Here is a 27787-nt window from a genome sequence, read left to right on the forward strand (position 1 = left end):
TGCTTGGTGAAGGTATGCACAGAATTCCATGCTGCTGCTTCCAAAATATCCTTGGCAGGTACTCCTCTGAGGTAGGCAGTTGAAGTGGCTGTTGCCCTAGTGGAGTGAGATCTAATGCTGCTAGGTACAGGTTTCCCATGGTGTGTATAGCAAAAACGTATAAAACGTCCTATCCATTTTGAAATAGTCTGTTTTGAAATGGCTTTTCCCTGTGCTCCTGCAGCATATGCTTCCAATAATTGCTCAGATTTTCTGAAAGCTTTGGTTTTGTCCAAGTAGAAGTGTAACTGCCTATGAATGTCCAAAGAATGCAGTAGTCTCTCCCCTTTATTCTGTGGTTTTGGATAAAAAGTTGGCAAGTGAATAGTTTGGTTTAAAGCCACACTTGATACCACCTTTGGCTTAAACGTAGGGTTAGTTCTTAAAGACACCATGTCCTGGTGGAAAATGAGGAAAGGTTCCACTGCCATTAGTGCCTGTAATTCTGAAACTCTTCATGCTGATGTTATTGCCAGGAGCAGAGCAGTTTTCCAAGAGATATATTTTAATTCTGCTGTGTTTGCTGGCTCAAAAGGATGTAAAGTTATTTTTTCCAAAACAAAGTTGAGGTCCCAAGTTGGAGTAGGTGCTCTATGGGGCGGTCTTATGTTTTTAGCCCCTCTGAGGTACTGTTTTAGCAAAGGATTAGAGAAAATTGGTGGATCCGTGTTGTAATGAGCAGAGATGTGGATCTTGATGGATGAAAAGGAGGGGCCTTTGTCCAGCATCTCAGTTAAATATTGTAATATCTGAGGAATGTTTGGGACAAGAGGGTCAAGGTTGTGAGCCTGGTTCCAGGCACAGAATCTCTTCCATTTATCCGAATAGGCTTTCCTGGTACTAGGCCTTCTGGCCTCCAGAATGACATCCATAACAGCTTTGGGGAGAGGCATTGCTTGCTTGACTAAGGAATCTTCCATGCAGCTAGGTTTAAGGTCTTTAGCTGGTTGTGGAGTATCTGATTGTTGTGCTGAGTCAGCAGATGTGGGATTTGAGGCAAAATCCAGGGTGGTCCTTGTGCTAAATTCTTTAAGATTGGGTACCAGTGCTGTCGTAGCCAATCTGGTGCAATCAGGATAATCTTTGGCTCTTCTTGTCTGGCTTTTAAGAGTACCTTTGGAAGGAGAGGTAGTGGTGGGAAAGCGTATACTTGTAGGTTTTTCCAGCTGAATGAGAGGGCATCCACTTTCCATGCTTGTGGATGGTAACTCCTTGTGCAGAATTTCTGTAGCTGGCAGTTCATTGGGGATGCAAACAGATCTATGTCCGGGCTCCACCATTTCTGGGTTATCATTCTGAATATTTGTGGATTCAATTCCCATTCATGGGGATCCATGATGTTTCTGCTTAAGTCGTCTGCCAGTGTATTTTTCTCTCCTGGCAGGAATTGTGCTTGCAGATGAACTTGATAGTTTAGAGCTGTGTTCTACAAGGTCGTGGCTTGTCTGCAGAGGGGTTAGGAGTGAGTGCCCCCTTGCTTGTTTATGTACCACAACTGTGGTGGTGTCTGTATTTAGTAGTAGTTGCCCTGGATGCAGCAGGTCCATGAAAGCTATAAGGGCATTTTGTACAGCTAGCATCTCTTTTTGATTGATGTGAAGATGCCTTTGTTCTGCGGGCCACTTGCCCTGAATACATTTTCCTGCCATGTGTGCTCCCCAGGCGTAATCCGATGCATCTGTTGTCAGTGTTTGCCTGCCTGTGGGTTGAGTAAAAGGCTGTCCCTTGTTGAGGTGACAAGCTTGAGCCCACCATCGAAACTCCTGTTGAAGGCAAGGAATGAGTGGTATAACGGTTTCCAAACTGACAGTGTTGAGACCATACACTCTTTAGGTACCATTGTAGTTTCCTCATATGCAGTCTGGCATATGGAATTAGTAGTATGCAAGATGCCATGTAACCCAAGGCCTGCAGAATTTTTCTTGCAGGGAGTTGGGACTTTGTTGTCATCAATTGAAAGTATTGAGTCAATTGTCCTTGCTTGTCTGGCATGAGATAAGCCATCTGGGCCATTGTGTTCAAGCTGGCACCCGGGAATATTATCTCTTGTGAGGGCACCAGTTTTGATTTCTTTTTGTTTACTGTGTACCCCAGGCAACTTAACTTTTTTACAAACGCCAGATGCTTTAGAAGCATGTCCTTGCTCTCTGCTTGAATCAGGCAGTCGTCCAGGTACAGATAAATTTGAATTCCTTTCTGACTGCAAAATGCAATTACTGGTGCCAGGCACTTTGTGAAGACCTTGGGTGCAGTAGATTAGCCAAAGGGCAGTGCAGAGAACTGATAGTGCATTGAACCTGCTATGAATCTGAGGTATCTTCTGCAATTTTGTCCGATAGGGACATGCAGGTATGCCTCCTTGAGGTCCAAGGTCACGAGCCAAGCTTTCTTGCCCAGCATGGGAAGAAGCTGCTGTAGTGTTAACATTTTGAATTTCGGAACATCCAGCTAAGTGTTTAGAGAAGAAAGATCCAGAATGGGCCTCCAGGCTTTGTCTTTTCTGGGAACCAGAAAGTCTTGAGCAAAATCCTTGTTCCTTTGTGGTACCTTTTGAATAGCTTTCATGTTTATGAGTGCTGTAATTTGTTTTTGTGCCTCTGCCCATTGATTTTGTGGCAGATTTGGCATTCCTTTTAACCTTGGCAGAGTGTGAAAGTGGAACCTGTAACCTTGAGATACAATGTTGAGAACCCATTTGTCTTTTGGTGATCATTTGCCAATTGTGATAGAAAAGTGCCAGTTTTCCCCCCAAGGGGGCTGCAAAGAGAGAGATGTTTGGCAGCTGTAGTGGAAAGTCATTGGGTCTCCTTTTTATATGGTTGGGGCCTGTCTTCCCCTTCTTTCTGGTCTGGTGCACCCCACTGTCGAGGCCTGTAAGGACCTTGTGGTTGACCTCTACCTCTTGGATGTCTTTATCTGCCCCTTTGAGGTCTGTCTAACTGGAAAGGACCAATTCTTTGTTGGCCAATTTCTGCTAAATCGAGGAGGCTGAACATGTAAGAAATCCTTCACCGTTTGCATAGATTTTGCCTTATCCTCCATTTTCTTTAATACCTCTTCTGCCTTAACTCCAAATAACACATCCTGCTGCAAAGGTGCATCCAATAATTTTGCTTTAACATGATCTGGTAACGTATGTTCTTTTAACCAAGCATGTCATCTAATGACAGAGCCTGTAACTGCTGCTCTACAGGAGGCCTCTAAAGAATCAAAACCACATTGCAAAGTACGTTTTACCACTTGTTCAGCAGCATGCAATAAATCCTGCATTTCTTTAATATTAGGAGGATCTGAATCTGGAAGCATTTTTTGTTTCAACAGACATCAAAAATTGCTGGTATTTTAACATATGATATTGGCAATTTAAAGCTCTCATTGCTAAAGTTGCAGACGTATATACTTTCTTTCCTCATCTGTCTAATGCTCTGGCATCTCTGCCCGAGGGAACTGGATTCTTTGCTGATGAGGCCTGAACTCCTTTGGGTCCCTAAGAAATAGTTTCAGGGTCAGCAACAGGGCTTTTATACAGAAATTTGTGAGAGTCAGGGACTCTGTAGCATCTGTCAGGTTTAACTAGGGCTGGAGGTAAGGAATCAGGATTTAAGCTGGATTCAGTATACACATCATCCACAATGTCTAACACTGGTGGAATAGCTAGGGGTCTGTGTTGAGGTAATAAAAGGAAGCTTCTGAGCCTTTTCTTGGATTCTGAATAATCCTGGCCTTCCCAATGGAAATGCTCCCTCATGGTATGTAAGATTTCCCCAAAGGAGTAGTCCTCAGGCGGAGAGGCTGATGGAATTGATTCCTCAGCATCATAATCCTCATAAGGGGGGTAAAGAATATCCTAGGTCTGAGGATGAATCGGAAGAAATGGACACCTGGTCGGATGAGTCATAGTCTGCATCCTGTCTAGGCCTTTTAGCAGGAGGGGGATGGGAACCCCTGATTAGAGTATAGTGAGGTCTTCGGCCATTTTAAGCATCTGTTTCTTAGGCATGGAGGACAGCCCAGGAGAATGCTGTACTTGTTTCTTTGTCTTTAATGGTACCTTTGTCTTGGCTGTTGTTTTAATGGTAAGTTGTGAAGGTCTGAAAACACCCTCAGAAACCAATGTCTGCTCAGCGGCTCCGGACCCATCTGAGGGATTAGTTTCCATAGGCCCAATACCTTGAGTTTCCAGAGACCTAGATGTCTTCACGTGGGAGTCAGCAGCGGCCTGTGGCTCTGAGGTAGTGGGTGTCAGGGGCTGTGAAAGCGCCTCACTGAGAACCGGCGACTGGCCTAGAAGAGGTTTTGTCGTCGGTTTTGGACCTCGGATGCCTGTCTTTATCCTTGTCTTTGCATTTTTTCAGTATTGAGGTCGTCAGCTGATCAGACGGCATCGTATAATTGAACCTTCGGCCAAAGTAGTGCGAAGCAAAATCAAAACGTCTTTTTATAGTGCGTTTGTTAAATCTAGCACAAAACCGACAACTAGTGACGTCGTGATCAGGACCTAGGCATGGAATACAATAAGAGTGGAAGTCCTTATGAGGTATTTGCTTCCCACAAGAAATACAATTAAGTTTTTCTGACATCGGTCTGAGGCAAGAAAAAAGTTTCCCCAACGGGGTACTTAGCTTTATTGAAGACTTCGGATCTGAAATTCGACTTCGAAAATCTCAGGAGTCGGCCGACCGGCACTTGCAAACTGCTTCTGCTTTGGGCACCGCGCGGCAAGAAAGACTGAAGAAAATGGCGTCGGACGCATCATATATACCCCTGGCGCACTGACGTCAGGGAAGAGGTGACAGTAACCGACGCCGGACCAAGACTTTGGAACTCAGGCCAACTGTGGGACCGCCTAACGGCAGGATAACCTAAGTGTAATCACTGCAGCAGTGTAAAACGAACATTTTGTAGTATCTGTCTGGCTTACAAGGAGCCGGAGGCAGAGAATCAGGAGCCATACTAGACTCTGAAAACACATCAACGTCTAGAACAGGAGGTATAGCCAAAGGCCTGTGCTGAGGAAAAAGAAGAAAATCCCAAAGTCTCTTTTTAGATTCAGAAAAATCCTGACTTTCCCAGTGGAAATGTTCCCTTAAGGTATGTAAAGTTTCCCCAAAAGAAAAATCTTCAGGGGGAGAAGCAGAAGGAATGGAATCCTCTGCATCAGAGTCCTCATAAGTAGGTATAGACAAATCATGTTCAATGGAAGAGTCAGAGGAAATAGAAACCTGTTCAAAAGATTCATAGTTAATTTCTGCCCTAGGCCTCTTTGAAAGGGGGGTTGGCTACCCCTGATTAGAGTAATTAAAGCTTCAGCCATTTGGATCATTTGTTTTTTAGGCATAGGGGCCTGCACATGTGGCCTGGGCGTCGGTTTCTTAGACACAGATCGAGATTTTGGCCTTAATATTGAAGATGGCGCAGGTTTAATATACATATCTGTAGGCCTGAATACACCCTCAGAAGCCAGTGCCTGCACAGAGGCTCCAGACCCATCCAAGGTAGAGAGTCGCGGGTTCCATAATTCAAGCATCTCGCGGCACACCAAACTCCGAATGGGTCTCAGTAGAGGCCTGCGAATCAGAAGTAGTGGGTATCAGGGGCTGCAAAAGCGCCTCACTGAGTACCGGCGACTGGCTTAGGAGAAGCGCCGTTGGCAGTTTTGGACCTCAACTGCCTGTCTTTTTCTTTGCGTTTTTTTAGGTATTCAGGTAGTTGGATTGCTAACAGACGTCATTTCTGGATAATTAAACAGTGATCCAAAATATTTAGAAGCAAAAATGTACCGACGACAGATAGTGCGTTGATTAAATAAAGCACAGAACCGACAGCAAGGTAGGTCGTGGTCAGGGCCTAGGCAAGGAATACAGTACAAATGAAAATCCTTATGAGGTATTTGCTTTCCACAAGTAATACAATTATTAACTTTTACTGACATTGGTAAGGAGCAAGAAAAAGTTTCCCCAACGGGATACTTAGCTTTTTAGTTGAAGACTTCGGTTCTGAAACTTGAAAACGAAAATTTCAGGAGTCGGCCAACCGGCACTTGCGAACTGCTTCTGCTTCGGGCACCGCGCGGCAACAAAGATTGATGTAATGGCGTCGGCTGCATGTTTTTTACCCCTGACGTCAAGGAAGAAGGGACAGCAACAGACGCAAGACCCATGACTTTGTTAATCAGGCTGACTGAGGGCAACCTGCCAGCAGATTACCCAAATGTAATGACTGCAACAGTGAAACACGAAGATCATACACCTACGCCAGACAGGGTTTTTCCGTACTTCTCTCACCTGGCTAACGTGTCCTTCACTTTAGGGCCGAACAGGGATGATGCTTCCATAGGAGCATTAAGGAAGGAACACAAAGGGGTCTGCAAAATCACAGGAGCATCCAGACATGGCGTCTCATGACTACACCTGAACCTACAGCTCTAGCCGCCCCTTCGGTTGCATGCGACATTAACTGCGTGGATGAGTTAGATACAGATTCCAAGGTCGCTAGCTGCGAGGCAACTTTGTCGTGTACCCCGTCAGACACTTTTCCTGCTAAGGTTTCAGATAGTTCATTAACTAGATCTCTTTGGAGCCTAGTAAAATGTTCCAGATAGTTCAAGGACAGAATAGCGATGATGGAGACACTCGCTTCTCTAGTCGGTCCATCGCCCAGGACTCCCGGTGAGATGGGTGGACTGTGTGGCTCTCCTCTGCAAGGTCTTTTTTCGTGGCAGCCGCCACCACCATAGCATCCACTGGAAGGCCCTTAGACCAGTGTGGGCTCTCTTCAGAGGGTGATGACATTTTATCTGGTCTCTTCGGGATAGGTTCGACAGTGTCAGGGTTCTTCCAAGCCCTCTGTACCACAAGTTGTATCAGCTCGTCTGCAGGTGGGGTCACCCAACAGGTAGCGGGTCGAGCACGAAATGCCTGCAGAAAGACGGACTCCTCGGAGAAGGGTTGGAAGGCTTCCAATTACCCCTCTGTTTTAAGATTTCAAAAATGTCTCCAAAGAAGACATCTTCAGGGGGTGACCGTAAAAGACCGTCCCCTTCATCATAGTCCATATCCTCAAAAAGTTGGAAAAGATTCTCAGAAAAATTTCTTTACCTAGGCTTACTCGAGGGCTGGTTTGCCATGGGTTTTCAGCAATGCAGCAAATGAGATCTGGGGTAACTGAGAAGGGCACTATGGGTAAAGCTTAGCTTGAGAGTTTTTGGCTGGCACGAGCTTGGTATAAGGCTGACACCCATCAGTAAGGAATGAATGAAGACTAACATCAGATATATACTTTCTAAAACGCTGTTGTGTGGACAAGGTGGGGGAAGGAGAAGAGTATTCACAGCTGGGGGGCATCCCTTGCCTGTGTGCTTCAGCCTCTGCTGCCTCTCTACTATTCCTTCTGGAACATTAGTATTCTGCCAAGCATAAACTGGCCAGTGCCTGGAGGGAAAATTCCTCCTGTACCTGGGTACTAGAAAATGAAAGCCTTAATAATTATATGAACTGCAACAATTTTCATCAAGTGTCTGAGAGCTCAAAAGAAGATCTGTGTCGAAAAGTGCTGAAGCTCCCTCTGAAGTACTTTGGCAAAGGCTTATCCTTACCCAAGCATGTCATCTGATTAATAAGTCAGAAGTGGCTATATCCTACTGCAGATCTTAATATTGTTGGACAAGCATTTAATTACATGGATGTGAATCTGGTACTAAAGCCTTAACTTAGGGTGGCAGAGGTAAAGACCTCCACGAGGGCTCTGCTCTCACACCACTGACTTCTACATACATTTCTAAAATGACACTAACTTGTAAGAAAAAAAAAATGTCACTGTCACACTTTGGTGTGAGCCTGGATGCAGTACAGTTCAGAGAAGAGGTGCAACCACATTGGAGGTGCAGGGAGGCACAGTGTCCCTTCAAACAATATTGAGCAAGAGTTAAATCACTTTCAAGAATAGTAATGGTCTACCAGGCTATGAGATTGATATGGCAGCGCATTTGTACTATCTTAAAAATTCGATCAAAGTAGACCCACCACAGTCTCTACACAAAAAATTAGCAGTGATGCATAAACTCCAAAAAAAACCAAACTCCAGTACTAAATTAAGCTAAATGTTGTATGCAAAGACTAAACAGACACGAAGGGGGAAGGCTGCTCTTCTCTTACTGACACTGATGATGATGCAAATAATGGCGGAAAGTCAGAAGCATCTCCATTCAAAACTACTTTAAAATTCAAGAATGAAACCCTCCTTGGAAGGTCTGCAAGTACAAGATGTATGGCAGCGCATCCACAAAAAACAGCATCTGTGTCACGGAAGTCATGTATGCATGTAACTGCATCTGTGTCACGGAAGTCATGTATGCATGTAACTGCATCTGTATCATGGAAGTCATGTATGCATGTAACTGCATCTGTATCATGGAAGTCATGTATGCATGTAACTGCATCTGTGTCACGGAAGTCATGTATGCATGTAACTGCATCTGTGTCACGGAAGTCATGTATGCATGTAACTGCATCTGTGTCACGGAAGTCATGTATGCATGTAACTGCATCTGTGTCACGGAAGTCATGTATGCATGTAACTGCATCTGTATCATGGAAGGCATGTATGCATGTAACTGCATCTGTGTCACGGAAGTCATGTATGCATGTAACTGCATCTGTGTCACGGAAGTCATGTATGCATGTAACTGCATCTGTATCATGGAAGGCATGTATGCATGTAACTGCATCTGTATCATGGAAGGCATGGGATGGCATCTTTATCACAGAAGGCATACAAATGCATGCATTATTTCCTTCAATTAGACTATATATGTAAACTGCAGGGAAGTACTGCTTAACAGTTGCAGAGACACCTACTGTCCCTTACCTTATCAGTGATCGTGGCAATGTACCGCATGCATTCGATGTCTGAAGGAAACTGATTAACTTCTTTAACCAAGTACTGCACCACCTTGACATGGCCCTGTGTGAGAGAGACAGGAAAATAAAATAAAGCCACAAAAAACACTGCAGAAGGTGCATGACAGAGTAACTATCTTATGACTGATGAGTGTCACTGCATACCACTATCCATGCGGCTGCGGCACAAACCCATTTACCTCTATAAAGCACAAGACTAAAGAAGTTACATCTACTATATAGGAATTAGCCATGCTCTAGGCCAAATACACAACAAACGCAATCTCTAAAAACACAAGAGAATATGAAAACAGTTACACAAGAAAAGTTCAACTTCATTTTGATAAGGTGATGAGTAAGGAAGATGTAGAACGAATAAAGCAACTGCAGTGAGCAAACAGGCACATACAGCTGCAGGTTAATTACAAGTAAAACTAGTTAACACAGACCATGCAGTCAGCAAACAGGCACATACAGCTGCAGGCTAATGACAAGTAAAACTAGTTAACACATACCATGATGTGAGAAAACAGGCACATACAGTTGCAGGTTAATTACAAGTAAAACTAGTTAAGTAAAATTAGCACTGAATGGGTAGATCTTAACTTTTATGATAATTTCATTTTACAGCATTCAGTACAATGGAAATTCTGCCAACCCACTTCAATTCATTGTCATATCAGTCAATACAAGATGTATCTAAAAGTACTGTACTTATCAGTGGTGCATCCTATTAAAAGGATAATTAAATCAAAAAACAAAGGATAGACATCTGAGGCAAGGAAAACTGAAGAAAACGGCCTCTGCTGCATCGTTTATACCCCTGGCGTACTGACGTCAGGAAGGAGGTGACAGCAACTGACACTGGACCAGGACTTTGGAATTCAGGCCAACTGCGGGTAGCCTGTCAGCAGGATAACCCAAGTGTAATGACTGCAACAGTGAAACACTAACATCAAGGTCATTTAAACCTATTCTAGCTTCACTGCAAGAATCAAAGGGAAAACTAGTTGCATGCACTGGTCCCAAGTAATCAAATACATTAGGAAAGTACAGTTTTGTACCTACCATAAAAGTAGATGTTCGAGTGCTCATACAGCTGCAGTCATAACAGATGGGTTATCCTGCCGTCAGGTGGGTCCCCGGTCGGCCGAATTCCAAAGTCTAGGTCCGGTGTCGGTTGTCGTCACTTCTTCCCTGACGTCAGTGTGGCAGGGGTATAAAAAGAGCCAGCCGACGCCATCTTCTTCAGTTTTTCTTGCCCCAGATGTCAGGTGCCCCCAGAAGGAAGGAAAAACAAACTTATGTAATCATGCAATATAGAATAATCAAAAAACAGTAGTTTGCAAGCAAATACACCATAAAAGAATACCCCAAATAGGTTGTATGAGAAGGTGTTTGTCATAAGGCCTGTCCTAAGAGGGGATGGAGGGAGGGAAACCTGGACTGCAGCTGTATGAGCACTCGAACATCTACATTTATGGTAGGTACAAAACTGTACTATGTTCATCGTGCATACAGCTGCAGTCATAACAGATGGGTTGAATCCCAAAGCTAAGTAGGGGTGGCAGGCACTAAGTGGAACTAGGAGGAGCAAGGATGCCCTGCAAGACAGCTGTGGCAAATCTCACTCTAGATGTAGAGTAAAGTGGAAGGTGATAGTGTTTGGAGAAAGTGTGCACTGAACTCCAGGAGGCTGCTTCCAAAATGTCCTTGGTAGGAACCCCCCTGAGGAAAGCTGCAGAGGTAGCTGTGGCCCTTGTGGAGTGGGATCTGATGCCTGAAGGCACAGCTTTTCCATGAAATGAGTAACAAAAGCGTATGCAGTGGGCTATCCATTTTGAGATTGTCTGTTTGGAGATAGCCTTTCCTTGAGCACCTGTAGCATAGGACACAAAGAGTTGCTCGGATTTCCTGAATGGCTTTGTCCTGTCCAAATAATAACAAAGTTGTCTGTGAATGTCCAAGGAATGCAGTAGTCTTTCCCATTTGTTTTGTGGGTTAGGGTAAAAGGTAGATAAGTGAATAGTCTGATTCAAGGCTACACTGGCTACTACCTTTGGCATAAAGGTAGGGTTGGTTCGTAAGGAAACTCTGTCCTGATGGAAAATGATGAAAGGTTGCACAGCCATGAGGGCCTGTAGTTCCGAAACCCTGCGTACTGAGGTGATAGCCAGAAGGAAGGCTGTTTTCCATGAGAAGTATTGTAGTTCTGTTGAAGCAGCTGGCTCAAATGGAGGAAGGGTAAGCTTTTCCAATATGAAGTTGAGGTCCCAAGCAGGGACTGGTGGTTTCCTTGGGGGTTTTATATTCTTAGCCCCTCTGAGGAACTGTCTTAAGAGAGGATGAGAGAATAAAGGAGGATCTGTGTTGTATTGTGCAGAAATGGCTGAAGCATGTATTTTGATGGAGAAGGAAAGTCCACTGTTTAACATCTCAGCTAGCTACTGTAAAATTTGAGGTAAATTTATTACCCAAGGATTCTGGCCCTTTTTCTGATTACAGGCACAAAACCGTTTCCATTTGGCGGAGTAGGCTTTTCTAGTAGAAGGTCTTCTGGCCTCCAAGATGACATCCTGCACCTCCGTGGAGAGGAGGGTCTGTTGGGAATTCAAGGGATTCTCCATGCGGCTAGATTTAGGGTTTTGAGCTGGCTGTGAAGGGTTTTGAAGTTGTGCTGGGACAACAGAAGAGGCACTAGAGGTAAGATCCATGGTGGGGAATGCGTCAGGCTCTTCAGGAGTGGATACCAGTATTGTCTTGGCCAGTCTGGAGCAATGAGAATCATTTTCGGCCTCTCTGCTCTGGCTTTTAATAGAACTTTGGGCAGCAGAGGGAGAGGCGGAAAGGCATAGACTGTCAATGTTGTCCAATTGAAAGAAAGTGCGTCCACGCTCCAGGCCTGTGGATGATAGGTCCTTGAGCAATATTTTTTCAATTGGAAATTTCTGTGGGTAGCAAAGAGATCTATGTCTGGCTGTCCCCATGCCTGAGTTATCATTGCGAAAACTTGAGGATGCAACTTCCATTCGTGCGGATCTGTCATATTTCTGCTTAGGCTGTCTGCCAGTGTGTTTTCCTTCCCTGGCAGGAATTGTGCCTGCAGTTGGATTTGCAATTCCAGAGCTGTGTTCCAAAGGGTCACGACTAGTCTGCACAGGGGGTATGAATGAGTTCCCCCCTGTTTGTTTATGTACCACATCACTGTGGTGTTGTCTGTCCTTATCAATAGCTGGCCTGGATGCAGTAGGTCCTTGAAGGCCATAATAGCATTTTGCACTGCTAGCATTTCCTTTTGATTGATTTGTAGGTGCTTCTCTTTTTGGGACCATTTTCCCTGAATGCACTGATCTGTCATGTGTAGCCCCAGGCGTAGTCCGAGGCGTCTGTTGTGATGATTTGAGTTGCTTGAGGTATGCAGAAAGGGAGACCTATGTTTCTTTGGCATGTTTGAGCCCACCACAGAAATTCCTTTTGAAGACATGGAATGAGTGGTATAATCGTTTCCAAACTGTGGCTGTGGTGAGAGCATATGTTTTTTAGGTACCATTGAAGTTTCCTCATATGCAGCTTTGCACATGGGATCAGCAGGATGCACGATGCCATGAATCCCAGAGCCTGCAGGACTTTCCTTGCAGTCAGCCTGGTGAAGTTTGCTATTTTGCTGAAGTATTGAGATAGTTGCCCTTGTTTGTCTGGCGTGAGGTAGGCCATCTGGGTGTTTGTATTCAAGCTGGCACCCAGGAAAATTATTGTTTGAGAGGGTATTAGTTTTGATTTCTTTTTGTTGACTGTGTATCCCAGAAAGTTCAACAGTTTTATTACAAACGCCAGCTGCTGCAGTAGTATGTCCTTGCTGTCCGCTTGGATCAGGCAGTCGTCCAGATATGGGTATATTTGTATTCCTTGAAGTCTGCAGAAGGCAATTACTGATGCCAGGCATTTCGTAAACACTCTGGGCACAGTAGATAAGCCAAAGGGCAATGCAGAGAATTGATAATGGGTTGAACCTGCAAGAAATCTGAGGTATCTTCTGCAATCTTGTCTGATAGGGACATGCAGGTATGCCTCCTTGAGGTCCAATGTTACCAGCAAAGACTCCTTGCCCAGCATGGGAAGAAGCTGCTGTAATGTGAGCATCTTGAATTTTGGTACCTGTAAATATGCGTTTAGGATGGATAGGTCTAAAATAGGTCTCCAATCTTTGTCTTTCCTTGGTACCAGGAATAGTCTGGAATAAAACCCTTGACCTTGTTCTTTTGCAGGTACTTCTTGAATAGCTTTCATGTCCATGAGAGCTGAAATTTGTTTTTGTGCCTCTGCCCTTTGATTTTGTGGCAGGTTTGGCATGCCTCTCATTTTTGGAAGGGTGTGAAAGTGGAATCTGTAGCCTCTGTCTATAATGTCCAGAATCCATTTGTTTCTTGTGACAATATGCCAATTTTTTGAGAATAATGCCAGTTTTCCACCTAAAGGTGCTGCCATTAAAGCTTTGCTTGGCAGGTAAAGGGGAAAGTCATTGTGTCTGCTTTCTGAATGACTGTGATCTATCTTCTCCACCTCTTGGGGTTGGTGCTTGCCATTGTCTGGCTCTGAATGATCCTTGAGATTGTCCTCTACCCCTTGGGTGCCTGTATCTGCCTCTGAGGTCTGTCCGTGGCTGGAAAGGACCAATTTTTTGAAGGCCAGTTTCTGCTGAAACGTGGAGGTTGTACCTGCAGGAAATCTTTCACTGTTTGCATTGATCTCACCTTTTCCTCCATTTTCTTTAGTACCTCCTCAGCTTTAACACCAAACAATACATCTTTTTGAAGAGGTGCATCTAGTAATTTAGCTTTGACATGATCTGGTAAGGCTTGCTCTTTGAGCCAAGCATGTCTACGTATGACAGACCCTGTAACAGCAGCTCTACATGAGGCCTTTAAAGCATCAAAACCACACTGCAAGGTATGTTTACCCACTTGCTCTGCACTATGCAACAAATCCTGCAACTCTTAAATCTGGTTGTTCTGGTTGTGTCATTTTGCTTTTCAACTGAGATAACAAAAACTGTTGATACTTTAACATATGGAACTGACAGTTTAATGCCCTCATGGTTAAAGTGGCCGAGGTATACACCTTTTTCCCCCACCTTTCCAAAGCTCTGGAATCTCTCTCTGAAGGTAATGGGTTTTTAGCAGTAGAGGCCTTAATTCCCTTGGGACCCTGTGAAATAGTTTCTGGGTCAGCAGTATGGCTTTTGTATAGGAACTGGTGTGAATCAGGAACCCGGTAATACCTGTCTGGTTTAACAGGAGCTGGAGTTAAAGAATCTGGGTTGAGGCTGCCTTGAGAGGGGGTCTGAGGTCCTTGTTTTTTAGTTTTCATGGCTGCTTTAGATTTTGTAAAAGCCTTAACAGAGAAGGAGGAAGGCCTGAAGACACCTTGAGAAGTGGCAGGCCTGTCTAAACTCTGAGTTTCCCCGCCAAGAGTGGCGTCAAAATCTGTAATCGGAAAGGGGGCCGAAGAGCCTGCGACCTCGGGCACAGAAGACACCGGTAATGAAGTGTCATCGGTACTCAGGGGCTGCGTAGGCGCCTCGCTGAGAACCGGACAACCGGTAGTCGGCCTTAGCGTGGTATCAGTAGAAGTCGTGGACATCGTATGTCGGTCCTTGTCTTTGCGTCTTTTACTCAAAACAGGAGTCGGAGTATCAGACGACATAATATAATTAAATTTTTTACCAAAATAGTGATGGGCGAACTCCGCCTGACGCTTAATAGTGCGTTTGTTGAATCTAGCACAAAAACGGCAGGTCGAGACGTCGTGGTCTGGGCCTAAGCAAGGAATACAGAAAGAGTGGAAATCCTTATGCGGTATTTGCTTCCCAAATGAAATGCAATTATTAACTGTCTGACATCGGTCTGAGGCAAGAAAAGTTTCCCCAACGGGGTACTTAGCTTTCAAGAAGACTTCGGCTGAAATATTTTCGTAAATCTCAGGAGCTGGCCGACCGGCACTTGCGAACTGCTTCTGCTTCGGGCACCGCGCGGCTAGAAAGACTGAAGAAGATGGCGTCGGCTGGCTCTTTTATACCCCTGCCGCACTGACGTCAGGGAAGAAGCGACGACAACAGACACCGGACCTAGACTTTGGAATTCGGCCGGCCGGGGACCCGCCTGACGGCAGGATAACCCATCTGTTATGACTGCAGCTGTATGCACGATGAACATCCTATGTTCGTGAAATCTTGCATATGGAGCCACTGGAATGAAATAGGATATTTAGCCTAGAACCTCAAAGAAAGGTCCTGTCCGTAGCTATTCCCTGCTGAAAAATAGCAAAATTAAGGCTAGAGATATTGCAACTCTTCATAACCACAGTGCCCCAACCCCAAGGTTCTTCTGATTAGGGCCTAGACAGTCTTCTATGCAATTAAGGAAAGTAATGTTCCTCAAATTCTCTAAAGTCTGCACTGTTAGTTTCAGAGACTCCTGAAGCCCTCCTATGAAAGGGCCCAAGGACCCATACTCATTCTAAGCACAGTAAAAGCGAGCCCCTTCAGTCTTAAGGAGGCAAACACTGAAGCTATGTATATTTGGAAATGTATATAAAAAGGGAAAAAGTGCAAGGAAGTGAACGGATACTAGGACTTACCCTACTGTGAGAATATGAAAAAGTGTGGGCTTTGAATGGAGACATGCAAAGAGGAGACTTACCTACAGAGGTAAAAACTTTACTGGTACATATTTGTTCAAAACTTGACAAGTTGAGGAAAGGGCTGCTTAAGTCCAACTTTCTGGAAATATTAGTTGTGTAAGAACTTACCATACTGAAAGATGTCCTCCTCTGTTGCAGTATTCCTGACTTAAGGGAGTTGCGTGCCAAGGCAAAGACCCGACTTCGGTCAGTATATCAAATTTTTTTACTACCTAAGGTGCACGGCACGTCTGATGTTGGCCGCCAGCAGACGGCCATAAAAAATACATACACGGACACCACCTTCAGAACTGAAGCCCCAGGCAGACAGTCTAAGGGAATGACTATCTGAACATACAAGAAAGGCAAGAAGTGGGGAAAAAGGATGGAGGGTTGGAATCCTGCAGGGGACAGGGGACATCTATCGTTATGTTAAGTTCTTGCACAAATAATGTATGTCCTTCCATTTAGTATTCCTGACTTAAGGGAGAGTACAAACCCTCATGAGGAAGTGGCAGAAGAATTTAAGGAAGCTATGGAGAATGGCCCAGGCACACACTAATCTGGAGAAAGAAATGGAGTCCAGCTTGTAGTGTTTGGTAAAGGTGTGGACAGAAGTCCAAGTAGCGGCTTCTAGGATAGAGTTGGTATCCAAATCCCTCAAGAAGATACTGTCCTGGTAGAGTGAGCTTTGACTAAGCCAGGGAGAAAGTACAGTTGTGTACACTTACCATAAATGTAGATGTTAGAGTGTATTCACTATTGCAGTCATTACATTTGGGTAATCTGCTGGCAGGGTGCCCTCAGTCGGCCTGATTAACAAAGTCTTGGGTCCTGCATCGGTTGCTGTCCCTTCTTCCATGACGTCAGGTCGTCAGGGGTATAAAACAGGTAGCCGATGCCATTACATCAGTTTTTCTTGCCCCAGACGTCAGGTGCCCCCCAAATGGGGAGCAAAACATATGTACATCATTTAAAACACAAAAAATATACCTCCAAAAAAAAAAGCAAATACATCAAAAAGGCTTTTAAGCATAGTAAAAGAAAGTAGAGGTACAGCAAGAGAAAATCAGGGGGTTGGAGTGTGGGTATAGTACAGTTGTGTACCTACCATAAATGTAGATGTTCGAGTGTATTCACTGTTGCAGTCATTACACTTGGGTTATCCTGCTGGCAGGCTATCCGCAGTCGGCCTGAATTCCAAAGTCCTGGTCCAGCGTCGGTTGCTGTCGCCTCTTCCCTGACGTCAGTGCGCCAGGGGTATACAAGATGCAGCAGACGCCATTTTCATCAGTTTTTCTTGCCCCAGATGTCAGGTGCCCCCAAGAAGGTAGGCAATACATATTGCTTATAAAAACACACACTAAAATAAAACAATACCTTCATCTACAAGCAAATACACCACATAGGTTGTATAGGATAGAGAAGTATAGACAAGTCCCAGCAAGGAAAGGGGGATGGTGGGTGGGTAACCTGGACTGCAAAAGTGAATACACTCGAACATCTACATTTATGGTAGGTACACAATTGTACTATGTTCATAGTGTTTCACTGTTGCAGTCATTACACTTGGGTTGAATCCCAAAGCTGAGGTAGGGCAGCTGGGTCTAAATAGGATTCGGAGAGGCTATGAGGCCCTGCAGAACTACAGTGGCAAAGCCTGCTCTGGATTTAGAGTAAAGAGGTAAGTGATAATGCTTGGTAAAAGTGTGCACTGAACTCCAAGTTGCAGCCTCCAAAATTTCCTTGGTTGGTACTCCTCTGAGAAAGGCTGCTGAAGTGGCTGCTGCCCTGGTAGAATGTGGCCTAATATTCTTAGGCACTGATTTGCCATGCCGTGCATAGCAGAAACGAATGCAGTGGCCTATCCATTTTAAAATAGTCTGCTTTGAAATAGCCTTTCCTTGTGATCCTGCAGCATATGCTACAAACAGTTGCTCAGTTTTTCTGAAAGCTTTTGTTTTGTCCAAGTAGAAGCGTAGCTGCCTGTGTATGTCCAAAGTGTGCAGTAGTCACTCACCTTTATTCTGGGGATTTGGATAAAATGTTGGCAAATGAATGGTTTGGTTAAGAGCCACACTGGATACTACCTTTGGCATAAATGTTGGATTTGTCCTTAGAGAAACCCTGTCCGGATGAAAAATGATAAAAGGTTCCATTGCCATTAATGCCTGTAGCTCTGAGACTTTTCTTGCTGAAGTTATTGCTAGGAGCAGAGCAGTTTTCCATGATAAAAAATTTATATCAGCTGTATTGGCTGGCTCAAAAGGAGGCAGTGTGAGCTTTTCCAAGACAAAGTTGAGGTCCCATGTAGGTATCGGTGCTCTCCTTGGGGGTCTTATGTTTTTTGCCCCTCTGAGGTACTGTCTTAGCAGTGGATGTGAGAAAATAGGAGGTTCCCTATGAACCTATGAATAATGAGCTGAAATGGCAGAGGCATGGATTTTAATTGATGAGAAGGATAGGCCTTTGTCCAGCATCTCAGTTAGGTATTGTAAAATCTGAGGAATATTTGGAACAAGTGGTTCAAGTCCTTGTGCCTAGTTCCAAGCAAAAAGTCTCTTCCATTTTTCTGCATAAGATTTCCTGGTGCTGGGCCTCCTGGCTTCCAAAATGACATCCACAACAGCTTTAGAGAGAGGTGTGTTCTGAGCGGCTATATTATTTGCCATGCAGCCAGATTTAAGGTTCTGAGTTGGCTGTGCAGGATCTGATTGTTTTGTTGAGTCAGAAGATGAGGAATTTTGAGGTAAAGTCCAGACTGGGCCTTGAGACAAGTTCTTTAGGATTGGGTACCAGTGCTAGCGTGGCCAGTCTGGGGCAATCAGAATCATTTTTGGCTTCTCTTGTCTGACTTTTAGGAGTACCTTGGGGAGGAGAGACAGTGGTGGAAAGGCATAAACTGTTAGGGTTTTCCAGCTGAATGATAGAGCATCCACTTTCCATGCTTGTGAGTGATGAGTCCTTGTGCAGAATCTCTGTAGTTGGCAGTTGTGAGGGGAGGCAAAATGATCTATGCCTGGGCATCCCCATTTCCTTGTTATCATGCTGAAGACCTGTGGATCTAGTTTCCACTCGTGAGGGTCCATGAGGTTTCTGCTTAGTCTGCCAGAGTATTTTTCTTTCCTGGCAGGAATTATGCCTGCAGATGTACTTCATAGGTCAGTGCTGTGTTCCACAAAGTCATGGCTTGCCTGCAGAGGGGGTAGGAAGGCGTGCCCCCTTGCTTGTTTATGTACTACATAACTGTAGTATTGCCCATCCTTAGCAATAGTTGTCCTGGATGTAGTAGATCCTTGAAGGCTGTCAGGGCATTCTGTACAGCTAGCATCTCTTTTTGATTGATATGAAGATGCATTTGGTCCGCGGGCCACGTGCCCTGAATACATTTTCCTGCCATGTGTGCCCCCCAGGCATAATCCGATGCATCTGTTTAGTGTCTGCCTGGCTGTGGGTAAAGTGAAAGGCTGTCCCTTGTTGTGGTGACAGGCTGGTACCCACCATCGACACTCCTGTTGCAGGCAGGGGATAAGAGTTATTGTTTCCAGGCTGTGGCAATGTTGAGTCCAAACACTTTATAGATACCATTGTAGCTTCCTCATATCAAGTCTTGCATATGGAATTAGCAGGATGCAGGATGCCGTGAAGCCCAAAGCCTGCAGAATTTTTCTTGCAGGTAACTGGGTCTTCGTTGCCATCATTTGAAAGTAATGAGTCAGTTACCTTTGCTTATCTGGAGTGAGATAAGCCATCTGGGCAGTTGTATTTAAGCTTGCACCCAGGAATATCATCTCTTGAGAGGGCACTAGTTTTGATTTCTTTTCGTTTACTGTGTACCCTAGGCAAATTAGTAATCTTTTCACAAACGCCATATGCTTTAGCAGAATGTCCTTGCTCTCTGCTTGAATAAGGCAGTCGTCCAAGTAGGGATATATTTGAATTCCTTTTTGTCTGCAAAATACAATTACAGGTGCCAGGCATTTTGTGAAGACCCTGGGCGCAGTAGATAAGCCAAAGGGCAGTGCAGAGAATTGGTAATGCATTGAGCTAGCTATGAATCTGAGGTATCTTCTGCAAGATTGTCTGATTGGGACATGCAGGTATGCCTCTTTGAGGTCCAAAGTAACTAGCCATGCCTTCTTGCCAGCATGGGTAGAAGTTGCTGCAGTGTCAACATTTTGAATTTTGGAACGTCCAGGAAAGTATTTAGAATAGACAAGTCCAGTATTGGTCTCCAGCCTTTGTTCTTTCTGGGTACCACAAAAAGTCTTGAGTAAAATCCTTGCCCCTGCTCTTGCTGTGGTACTTTTTGAATAGACCTCATGTCCATGAGAGCAGAAATTTGTTTTTGTGCCTCTGCCCATCGATTGTGTGGCAGATCTGGCATACCTTTTGACCTTGGAAGGTGTGAAAGTGGAACCTGTAACCCTGAGAAACAATTTTCAGAACCCATTTGTCCTGGGTGATCATGTGCCAGTTTTGTGAGAAAAGCTAGTCGCCCCCCCCCCAAGGGTGCTGCCAAGAGGTAAGTGCTTGGTATTTGTAGAGGAAAGTCATTGGGACTGTTTCCTATAAGGTTGTGATTTGTCTTCTCCGCCTTTGGGGGCTGAAGCACCCCATTGTTTAGGTCTGTATGAGCCTTGGGGCGGAGATCTGCCTCTTGGGCGTCTGTATCTGCCTCTTTCTGGCCTGTCTGGCACTGGAAATGACCAATTTTTAGTAGGCCAGTTCCTGCTAAATCTAAGTGGCTGAACCTGTGAGAAATCCTTTGCTGTCTGCATTGATTTTGCTTTATCCTCCATTTTCTTTAACACCTCTTCTGCCTTAACACCAAAGTATCATGCTGTAATGGAGCGTCCAATAATTGTGCTTTAACATGATCAGGTAAACTCTGTTCTTTTAACCAAGCATGCCTTCGAATGACAGAACCTGTAACTGCGGTTCTGCAAGATGCCTCTAATGAATCAAAACCACATTGCAAAGTATGCTTTCCCACTTTTTCAGCTGCATGCAATAAATCCTGCATTTCCTTGTTCTCAGGACATTCAGAGCTTGTAAGCATTTTCTGTTGTAGCAAAGACATTAAGTACTGTTGATATTTAAGCATGGGAAACTGGCAGTTTAAAGCCCTTACAGCTAAAGTAGCAGAGGTGTAAACTTTCTTCCCCCATATGTCCAGTGCTCTAGAATCCCTATCAGATGGAACAGGGTTTTTTGCAGTGGAAGCCTTGACCCCTTTGGGACCCTGAGAAATAGTTTCTGGATCAGCAGCAGGGTTTTTATAAAGAAATTTATGAGAATCAGGAACCCTGTACTACCTACCTGGCTTAACTGGTGCAGGGGGTAAAGAATCAGGAGTCAAACTGGATTCAGAAAAAACATCAACAATATCTAGTACAGGGGGGATAGCAAGAGGCCTGTGCAGAGGCAATAAAAGAAAGTCTCTGAGCCTGTTCTTGGATTCTGAGTAATCCTGGCTCTCCCAATGGAAATCTTCCCTCATAGTGTGCAGGGTTTCCCCAAAAGAGTAGTCCTCAGGAGGAGAGGCTGAAGGGATAGATTCTTCAGCATCAGAGTCCTCATAGGGAGGAAAAGAATATCCCTGTACTGAAGAGGAATCAGAAGAAATAGAAACCTGGTCAGAGGAGTCATAATCAGCGTCTTGCCTAGGCCTTTTATCAGGAGGGGGATGGGAACCCCTGATCAAAGTAATTAGGTCCTCGGCCATTTTGAGCATCTGTTTCTTTGGCATAGCTGACTGTCCAGGAGAATGCTGTACTTGTTTGTCTTTAAAGGTGTTTTAGACTTTGTCTTGGCTGCTGAAGTGGTCTTGATAGTAAGCTGTGTAGGTCTGAAAACACCCTCAGAAGCCGATGCCTGCTCAGCGGCTTTGGACCCATCTGAGGGAATTGTTTCCATAGGCCCAGTACCTTGAGTTTCCAGAGGCCTAGCTGTCTCCACGTGGGAGTCGGATGCGGCCTGTGGCTCTGAGGTAGTGGGTGTCAGGTGCTGCGAAAGTGCCTCACTGAAAACCGGCAAACCTGTGACTGGCCTAGAAATGGCTTAGTCATCGGTTTTGGACCTTGGATGCCTGTTTTTTTCTTTGTCCTTGTGCTTTTTATGGACCCCGGTCATCGGTTGTTCCGACGGCATTATATAGTTAAACCTTCGGCCAAAGTAATGTAAAGCAAAATCGAACAGACGCTTAATAGTGCGTTGGTTGAATCTAGCACAAAACCGACAACTACGCCGTGGTCAGGGCCTAGGCAAGGAATACAGTAAGAATGAAAATCCTTATGAGGTATTTGCTTCCCACAAGAAATACAATTGTTAACTTTTACTGACATCGGACTGGAGCAAGAAAAAGTTTCCCCAACGAGGTACTTAGCTTTATTGAAGACTTCGGATCCGAAATTAAATTTCGAAAATCTCAGGAGTCGCCCGACCGGCACTTGTGAACTGCTTTTGCTTCGGGCACCGCGTGGCAAGAAAGACTGAAGAAAATGGCGTCGGCTGCATCTTGTATACCCCTGGCGCACTGACGTCAGGGAAGAGGCGACAGCAACAGACTCCGGACCAGGACTTTGGAATTCAGGCAGACTGCGGGTAGCCTGCCAGCAGGATAACCCACGTGTAATGACTGCAACAGTGAAACACTATGAACATCCAGGACTGCAACAGTGAATACACTCGAACATCTACATTTATGGTAAGTGTACACAACTGTAGTATGTTCTTCATGTTTCACCGTTGCAGTCATTACATTTGGGTAGATTCCCAAAGCTATGGTTGGGAGGATGGATTTATACAGTGTTAAGAGCAGCTATAAGGCTCTGCAGGACAGCAGTGGCAAAGCCAGCTCTGGATTTAAAGAGAGGTAATTGGTAATGTTTGGTGAACGTATGGACCGAGCTCCAGGTAGCAGCTTCCAGAATGTCTCTGGTAGGAACCCCTCTGAGAAAGGCTGCAGAAGTAGATGCAGCCATGGTGGAATGAGACCTGACCCCCTAGGGGATAGTTTACCATGGTGCATATAGCAGAAACAAATACAATGGCTTATCCATTTGGAAATAGTCTGCTTAGAAATAGCCTTTCCCTCTGCCCCTGCAGCAAATGCCACCAAAAGTTGTTCAGATTTTCTTAGAGATTTTGTCCTGTTTAAATAAAATCTAAGTTGTCTGTGTACATCCAATGAATGCAGAATCCACTCACCCTTGTTCTGCGGATTGGGAAAGAAAGTTGGCAGATGAATGGTCTGATTAAGAGCCACATTGGATACCACCTTAGGCATGAAAGATGGAGTGGTCCTGCGAGACACCCTGTCCGCATGAAAAATAATGAAAGGCTCCACTGCCATAAGAGCCTGTAATTCAGAAATCTTTCTAGCTGAAGTGACTGCTAAAAGGAAAGCTGTTTTCCAGGAGAGAAATGTTAGGTCTGCAGTAGCAGCTGGCTCAAAAGGAGGGAGAGTTGAGTTTTTCCACAACAAAATTGAGGTCCCAAGCAGGGGTTGGTGCTCTCCTGGGAGGTCTTAAGTTCTTGGCCCCTCAAATACTGCTTTAGTAGAGGGTGAGAGAAGAGGGGAGGTTCTGTGTTGTAAATGAGCTGAAATGGCAGAGGCATGGATTTTTAAGGAAAAAACAGATAAGCCCTTGTGAAGCATCTCAGTTAAGTATTGTAAAATCTGAGGAATATTGGGCATTGCTGTGCTTATTTCTTGTGATTTTTCCAGGCACAGACTCATTTTCCATTTGTCAGCATAAGATTTTCTAGTACTAGGTCTTCTAGCCTCCAAAATGACATCCATCACAGGTTTGCTGAGGGATGCCAAGGGTGAAATATGATGAGCCACGCTGCAAGAATCAAAGTTTGGAGCTGTGTGCGCAGAATTTGGTAGTTCTGCTGAGACCGTAGGTAAGGTTGTCTGAGGCAGGTGCCATGGAAGAAGGTGACACACATTGCACAGGAGTGGGTACCAGTGTTGGTGAGGCCAGGCTGGAGAAATCAGAATCATTTTTGGTTTGTCGTGTCTGACTTTTAATAGAACTTTGGAGAGCAGAGGCAGAGGGGGAAAAGCACAGACTGATAAGTTTTTCCAACTGAATGATAGAGCATTCACATTCCAAGCTTTTTTGTAATGAATTCTTGTGCAGAATTTGTCCGACTGACAGTTCTGGGGTGAGGCAAAAAGATCTATCTCTGGACTCCCCATTTGCATGTCAACATGTTGAAAATGTGTGGTTCCAGTTTCCATTCGTGTGGGTCCATAAGATTTCTGCTTAGTTAGTCTGCCAGAGTATTTAGCTTTCCTGGCAGGGATTGAGCTTGTAGTTGTATCTGGTAGGTCAAGGCAGTGTTCCACCATGCCATGGCTAGTCTGCAAAGTGGGTAGGAATGTGTACCCCCCTGCTTGTTTATGTACCACATAACTGTGGTGTTGTCTGTCTATCATTAATTGTCCTGGATGAAGGTAGTCCTTGAATGCTGTCGGTGCATTTGTACAGCTAGCATCTCTTTCTGACAGATATGAAGGTGCATTTGATTTGGGCTCCATTTGCCCTGAATGCATTTTCTTGCCAGATGAGCCCCCCAAGAATATTCTGATGCATCTGTAGTTAGGGTTTGGGTGGCAGGGGGTGGACTGAATGGCAGTTCCTTGTTTTGGTGGCAGGCCTCTGCCCACCATAGGAACTCTAGTTGCAAGCAAGGTATGACAGGAATCATTGTTTCCAGGCTGTGACAATGTTGACTCCATAAATTTTTTTAAGTACCACTGAAGTTTCCGCATATGCAGTTTTGCATATGGAATTAGAATAATGCAGGAGGCCATGAACCCCAAAGCTTGCAGAATTTGTCTTACAGATAGCAGGGTTTTTGTGGCCACCTGTTTGAAGTAAGTCACGAATTGAATTTACTTTTCTGGCTTAAGGTAAGTCATCTGGGCAGTTGTATTCAAGCTTGCACCCAGAAATGTAATTTTTTTGAGAGGGTACTGTTGTGATTTCTCATTTATGGTGTACCCTAGACAAGTTAGAACCCTTTTTACAAACGCCAGACGCTTTAGAAGAATGTCCTTGTTTTCTGCCTGAATTAGACAGTCTTCCAGGTATGGATAGGTCTGAATATTTCTTTGCCTGCAAAATGCAACTACTGGAGCCAGGCACTTTGTGAAGACCCTGGGCGCAGTAGATAAGCCAAAGGACAGTGCAGAGAACTGGTAATGCAAGTAGCCTGCTTTGAAGTGGAGGTATATTCTGCAAGATTCCCTGACTGGGATATGAAGGTAATCCTCTTTTAAGTCTAGAGTTACCAACCAGGCATCTTTGCCTAGCATAGGTAGTAACTGTTGAAGAGTCAGCATCTTGAATTTTGGAATGTCCAGAAATGTGTTTAGAGTGGATAAGTCCAGAATTGGACGCCATAATTTGTCTTTTCTGGGTACCAGGAAAAGTCTGGAATAGAAACCTTGTCCCTTTTCCTCTTCTGGTACTGGCTGAATAGCCCCCATGTTCATGAGGGACAGAACTTGTTTCTGGGTCTCTGCCCACTGATTTGGGGACAGGTCGGGTCATCCGTTTGGGATTGGCAACATGTAGAAATGAAATATGTAACCCTGGCATACTATATTTAAAACTCATTTGCCCTGGGTAATACATTGCCAGTTTCGTGCATGAAGTGCCAGTTTCCCCCCCAAAGGGGCGGCTAAAAGGTAAGTGATTGTGGAGGGAAGTCACAGAGTCTGTTTACCATAGGGAGGTGCCTTGTTGTTTCGAGATTTGGAGGTGGAGTCACCCCATTGTTTTGTTCTAAATGTTCCTTGTGACTGAAACCTTGAGCCTTTGTAATGTCTGGATTTGACTTGAGTGGCTTTCAAATGTATTGGAAAGGACCAGTTCTTAGTAGGCCAGTGCCTACTAAATCTTGGAGGTTGCACTTGTAAGAAATCTTTCACAGTTTGCATAGATTTAGCTTTATCTTCCATCTTTTTTTAACACTTCCTCAGCCTTATTACCAAAGAGATGGTCCTGTTGTAAAGGAGCATCCAACAATTTTGCTTTAACATGGTCAGGCAGAGTTTGCTCTGAGCCAAGCATGCCTTTTTAGCACAGATCCAGTTACAGCAACTCTGCAAGAGGCCTCCAAGGAATCAAAACCACATTGCAAAGTGTTTTCCAACTTGTTCAGCTGAATGTAATAAATCATGTAAATCTATTTTCCACAGAGTCAGAGATTAACAATTTTCTGTTTAAGTAGTCCCATGATATGCTGTTGATATTTAAGCATATGAAATTGACAGTTTAAAGCCCTGATTGCCAAGGTTGCAGAAGTGTAAACCTTCTTACCCAATCTATCCAGCACCCTGGAATCTCTATCAGAAGGGGTAGAATTTTTAGCAGTAAAGGCCTTAATGCCCTTGGGACCATGAGAAATGGTTTCAGGATCAGCAATTGGATTTTTGAAAAGGAATTTGTGGGAGTCAGGAATCCTGTAGTATCTGTCTGGCTTACAAAGAGCTGGAGGCAGAGAATCAGGAGCCATACTAGATTCTGAAAATCATCAACAATGTCTAGAACAGGAGGTATAGCCAAAGGCCTATGCTGAGGAAGAAGAAAATCCCCAAGTCTCTTTTTAGATTCAGAGAAATCCTGACTTTCCCAGTGGAAATGTTCACTTAAGGTATATAAAGTTTCCCCAAAAGAAAAATCCTCAGGGGTAGAAGCAGAAGGAATGGAATCTTCTGCATTAGAGTCCTCATAAGTAGGTATAGACAAATCATGTTCATTAGAAGAGTTAGAAGAAATAGAATCCTGTTCAGAAGATTCATAATCAACGTCTTGCCTAGGCCTCTTAGGAGGGGTTGGCTACCCCTGATCAGAGTAATTAAATCTTCAGCCATTTTGATAATTTGTTTTTTAGGCATAGGGGCCTGCACATGTGGCCCAGGTGTTGTTTTTTTTAGACAGATTTAGATTTTGGCCTTAGTTTTGAAGATGGTGTTGGTCTAATATACAAATCTGTAGGCCTGAATACACCCTCAGAAGCCGGTGCCTGCACAGCGGCTCCGGACCCATCTTAAGGTAGAGACATCCGCGGGTTCCATAATTGAAGCATCCCGCGGCATACCGGACTCCGAATGGGTCTCAGTAGAGGCCTGCAAATCAGAAGTAGCGGGTATCAGGGGCTGTGAAAGCGCCTCACTGAGTACCGTCGAACTGGCGACTGGCTTAGGAGAAGCATCATAGTCAGTTTTGGACCTAGACGGTCTCTGTCTTTTTCTTTGCATTTTTTAGGTATTCCGGTAGTCGGATTGCTAACCGACGACATTTCTGGACAATTAAATCTTGAGCCAAAATATTTAGAAGCAAAAATATACAGACGTTTAATGGTGCATTGATTAAATTTAGCACAAAACCAACAGCAAGGAATACAGTACAAATGAAAATCCTTATGAGGTATTTGCTTCCAAGTAATGCAATTATCAACTTTTACTGACATCGGTAAGGAGCAAGAAAAAGTTTCCCCAACGGGGTACTTAGCTTTTAGTCGAAGACTTCGGTTCTGAAACTCAAATGAAAATTTCAGGAGTCGGCCGACTGGCACTTGCGACTGCTTCTGCTTCGGGCACCGCGCGGCAAGAAAGACTGATGTAATGGTGTCGGCTGCATGTTTGATACCCCTGACTGCTTTGGCGTTTTTGGAATTTCTTGTCATGGAAGAAAGGACAGCAACTGACACAGGACCCAAGACTTTGTTAATCTGGCTGACTAAGGGCAACTTGCCAGCAGATTACCCAAATGTAATGACTGCAACAGTGAAACACGAAGAACATCCTTACCATGGTGGGTGTAGCAAAAGGCACTAGATTTGGATATCCAATTGGAGAAGGTCCATTTAGACACAGGCAATCCAGGAGTCCTGGGATGGAAGGACACAAATAAATGGTCCGTTTTCCTAAAGGGTTAGTCTTATGCAAGTACAACCTGAGCTGTCTGTGTACATCAAGAGCATGCAGGATCCTCTCACTACTATTCTGGAGAGGGGAAGAAAGGTGGTAGGTGAATTGGCTGGTTTAGGGACAATTCAATGACAACCCTTGGCATGGATGAGGGATTGGTCTGCAGAGACACACTGTCTTTATGGAAAGACAAGGGGGGGGGCATAAGGTCTTCTAA

At 44.5% G+C, this 27787-nt stretch overlaps 1 protein-coding gene across 1 annotated transcript in view; it reads right to left on the reverse strand.

The window, feature by feature from the left end:
• Positions 1 to 27787, reverse strand: part of LOC122799695 (ankyrin repeat and KH domain-containing protein 1-like) — a gene marked incomplete in the record, with an annotated part of 3928199 nt that overhangs the window by 919431 nt on the left and 2980981 nt on the right. The window contains 1 exon segment of the mRNA XM_044068930.1: positions 8905 to 9000. Coding sequence (XP_043924865.1) covers positions 8905 to 9000 — 96 coding nt within the window.

The sequence above is a fragment of the Protopterus annectens genome, chromosome 4.part0, assembly GCF_019279795.1.
Source record: "Protopterus annectens isolate FY-2018-M chromosome 4.part0, PAN1.0, whole genome shotgun sequence".
In the NCBI taxonomy this organism is placed as follows: Eukaryota; Metazoa; Chordata; order Ceratodontiformes; family Protopteridae; genus Protopterus; species Protopterus annectens.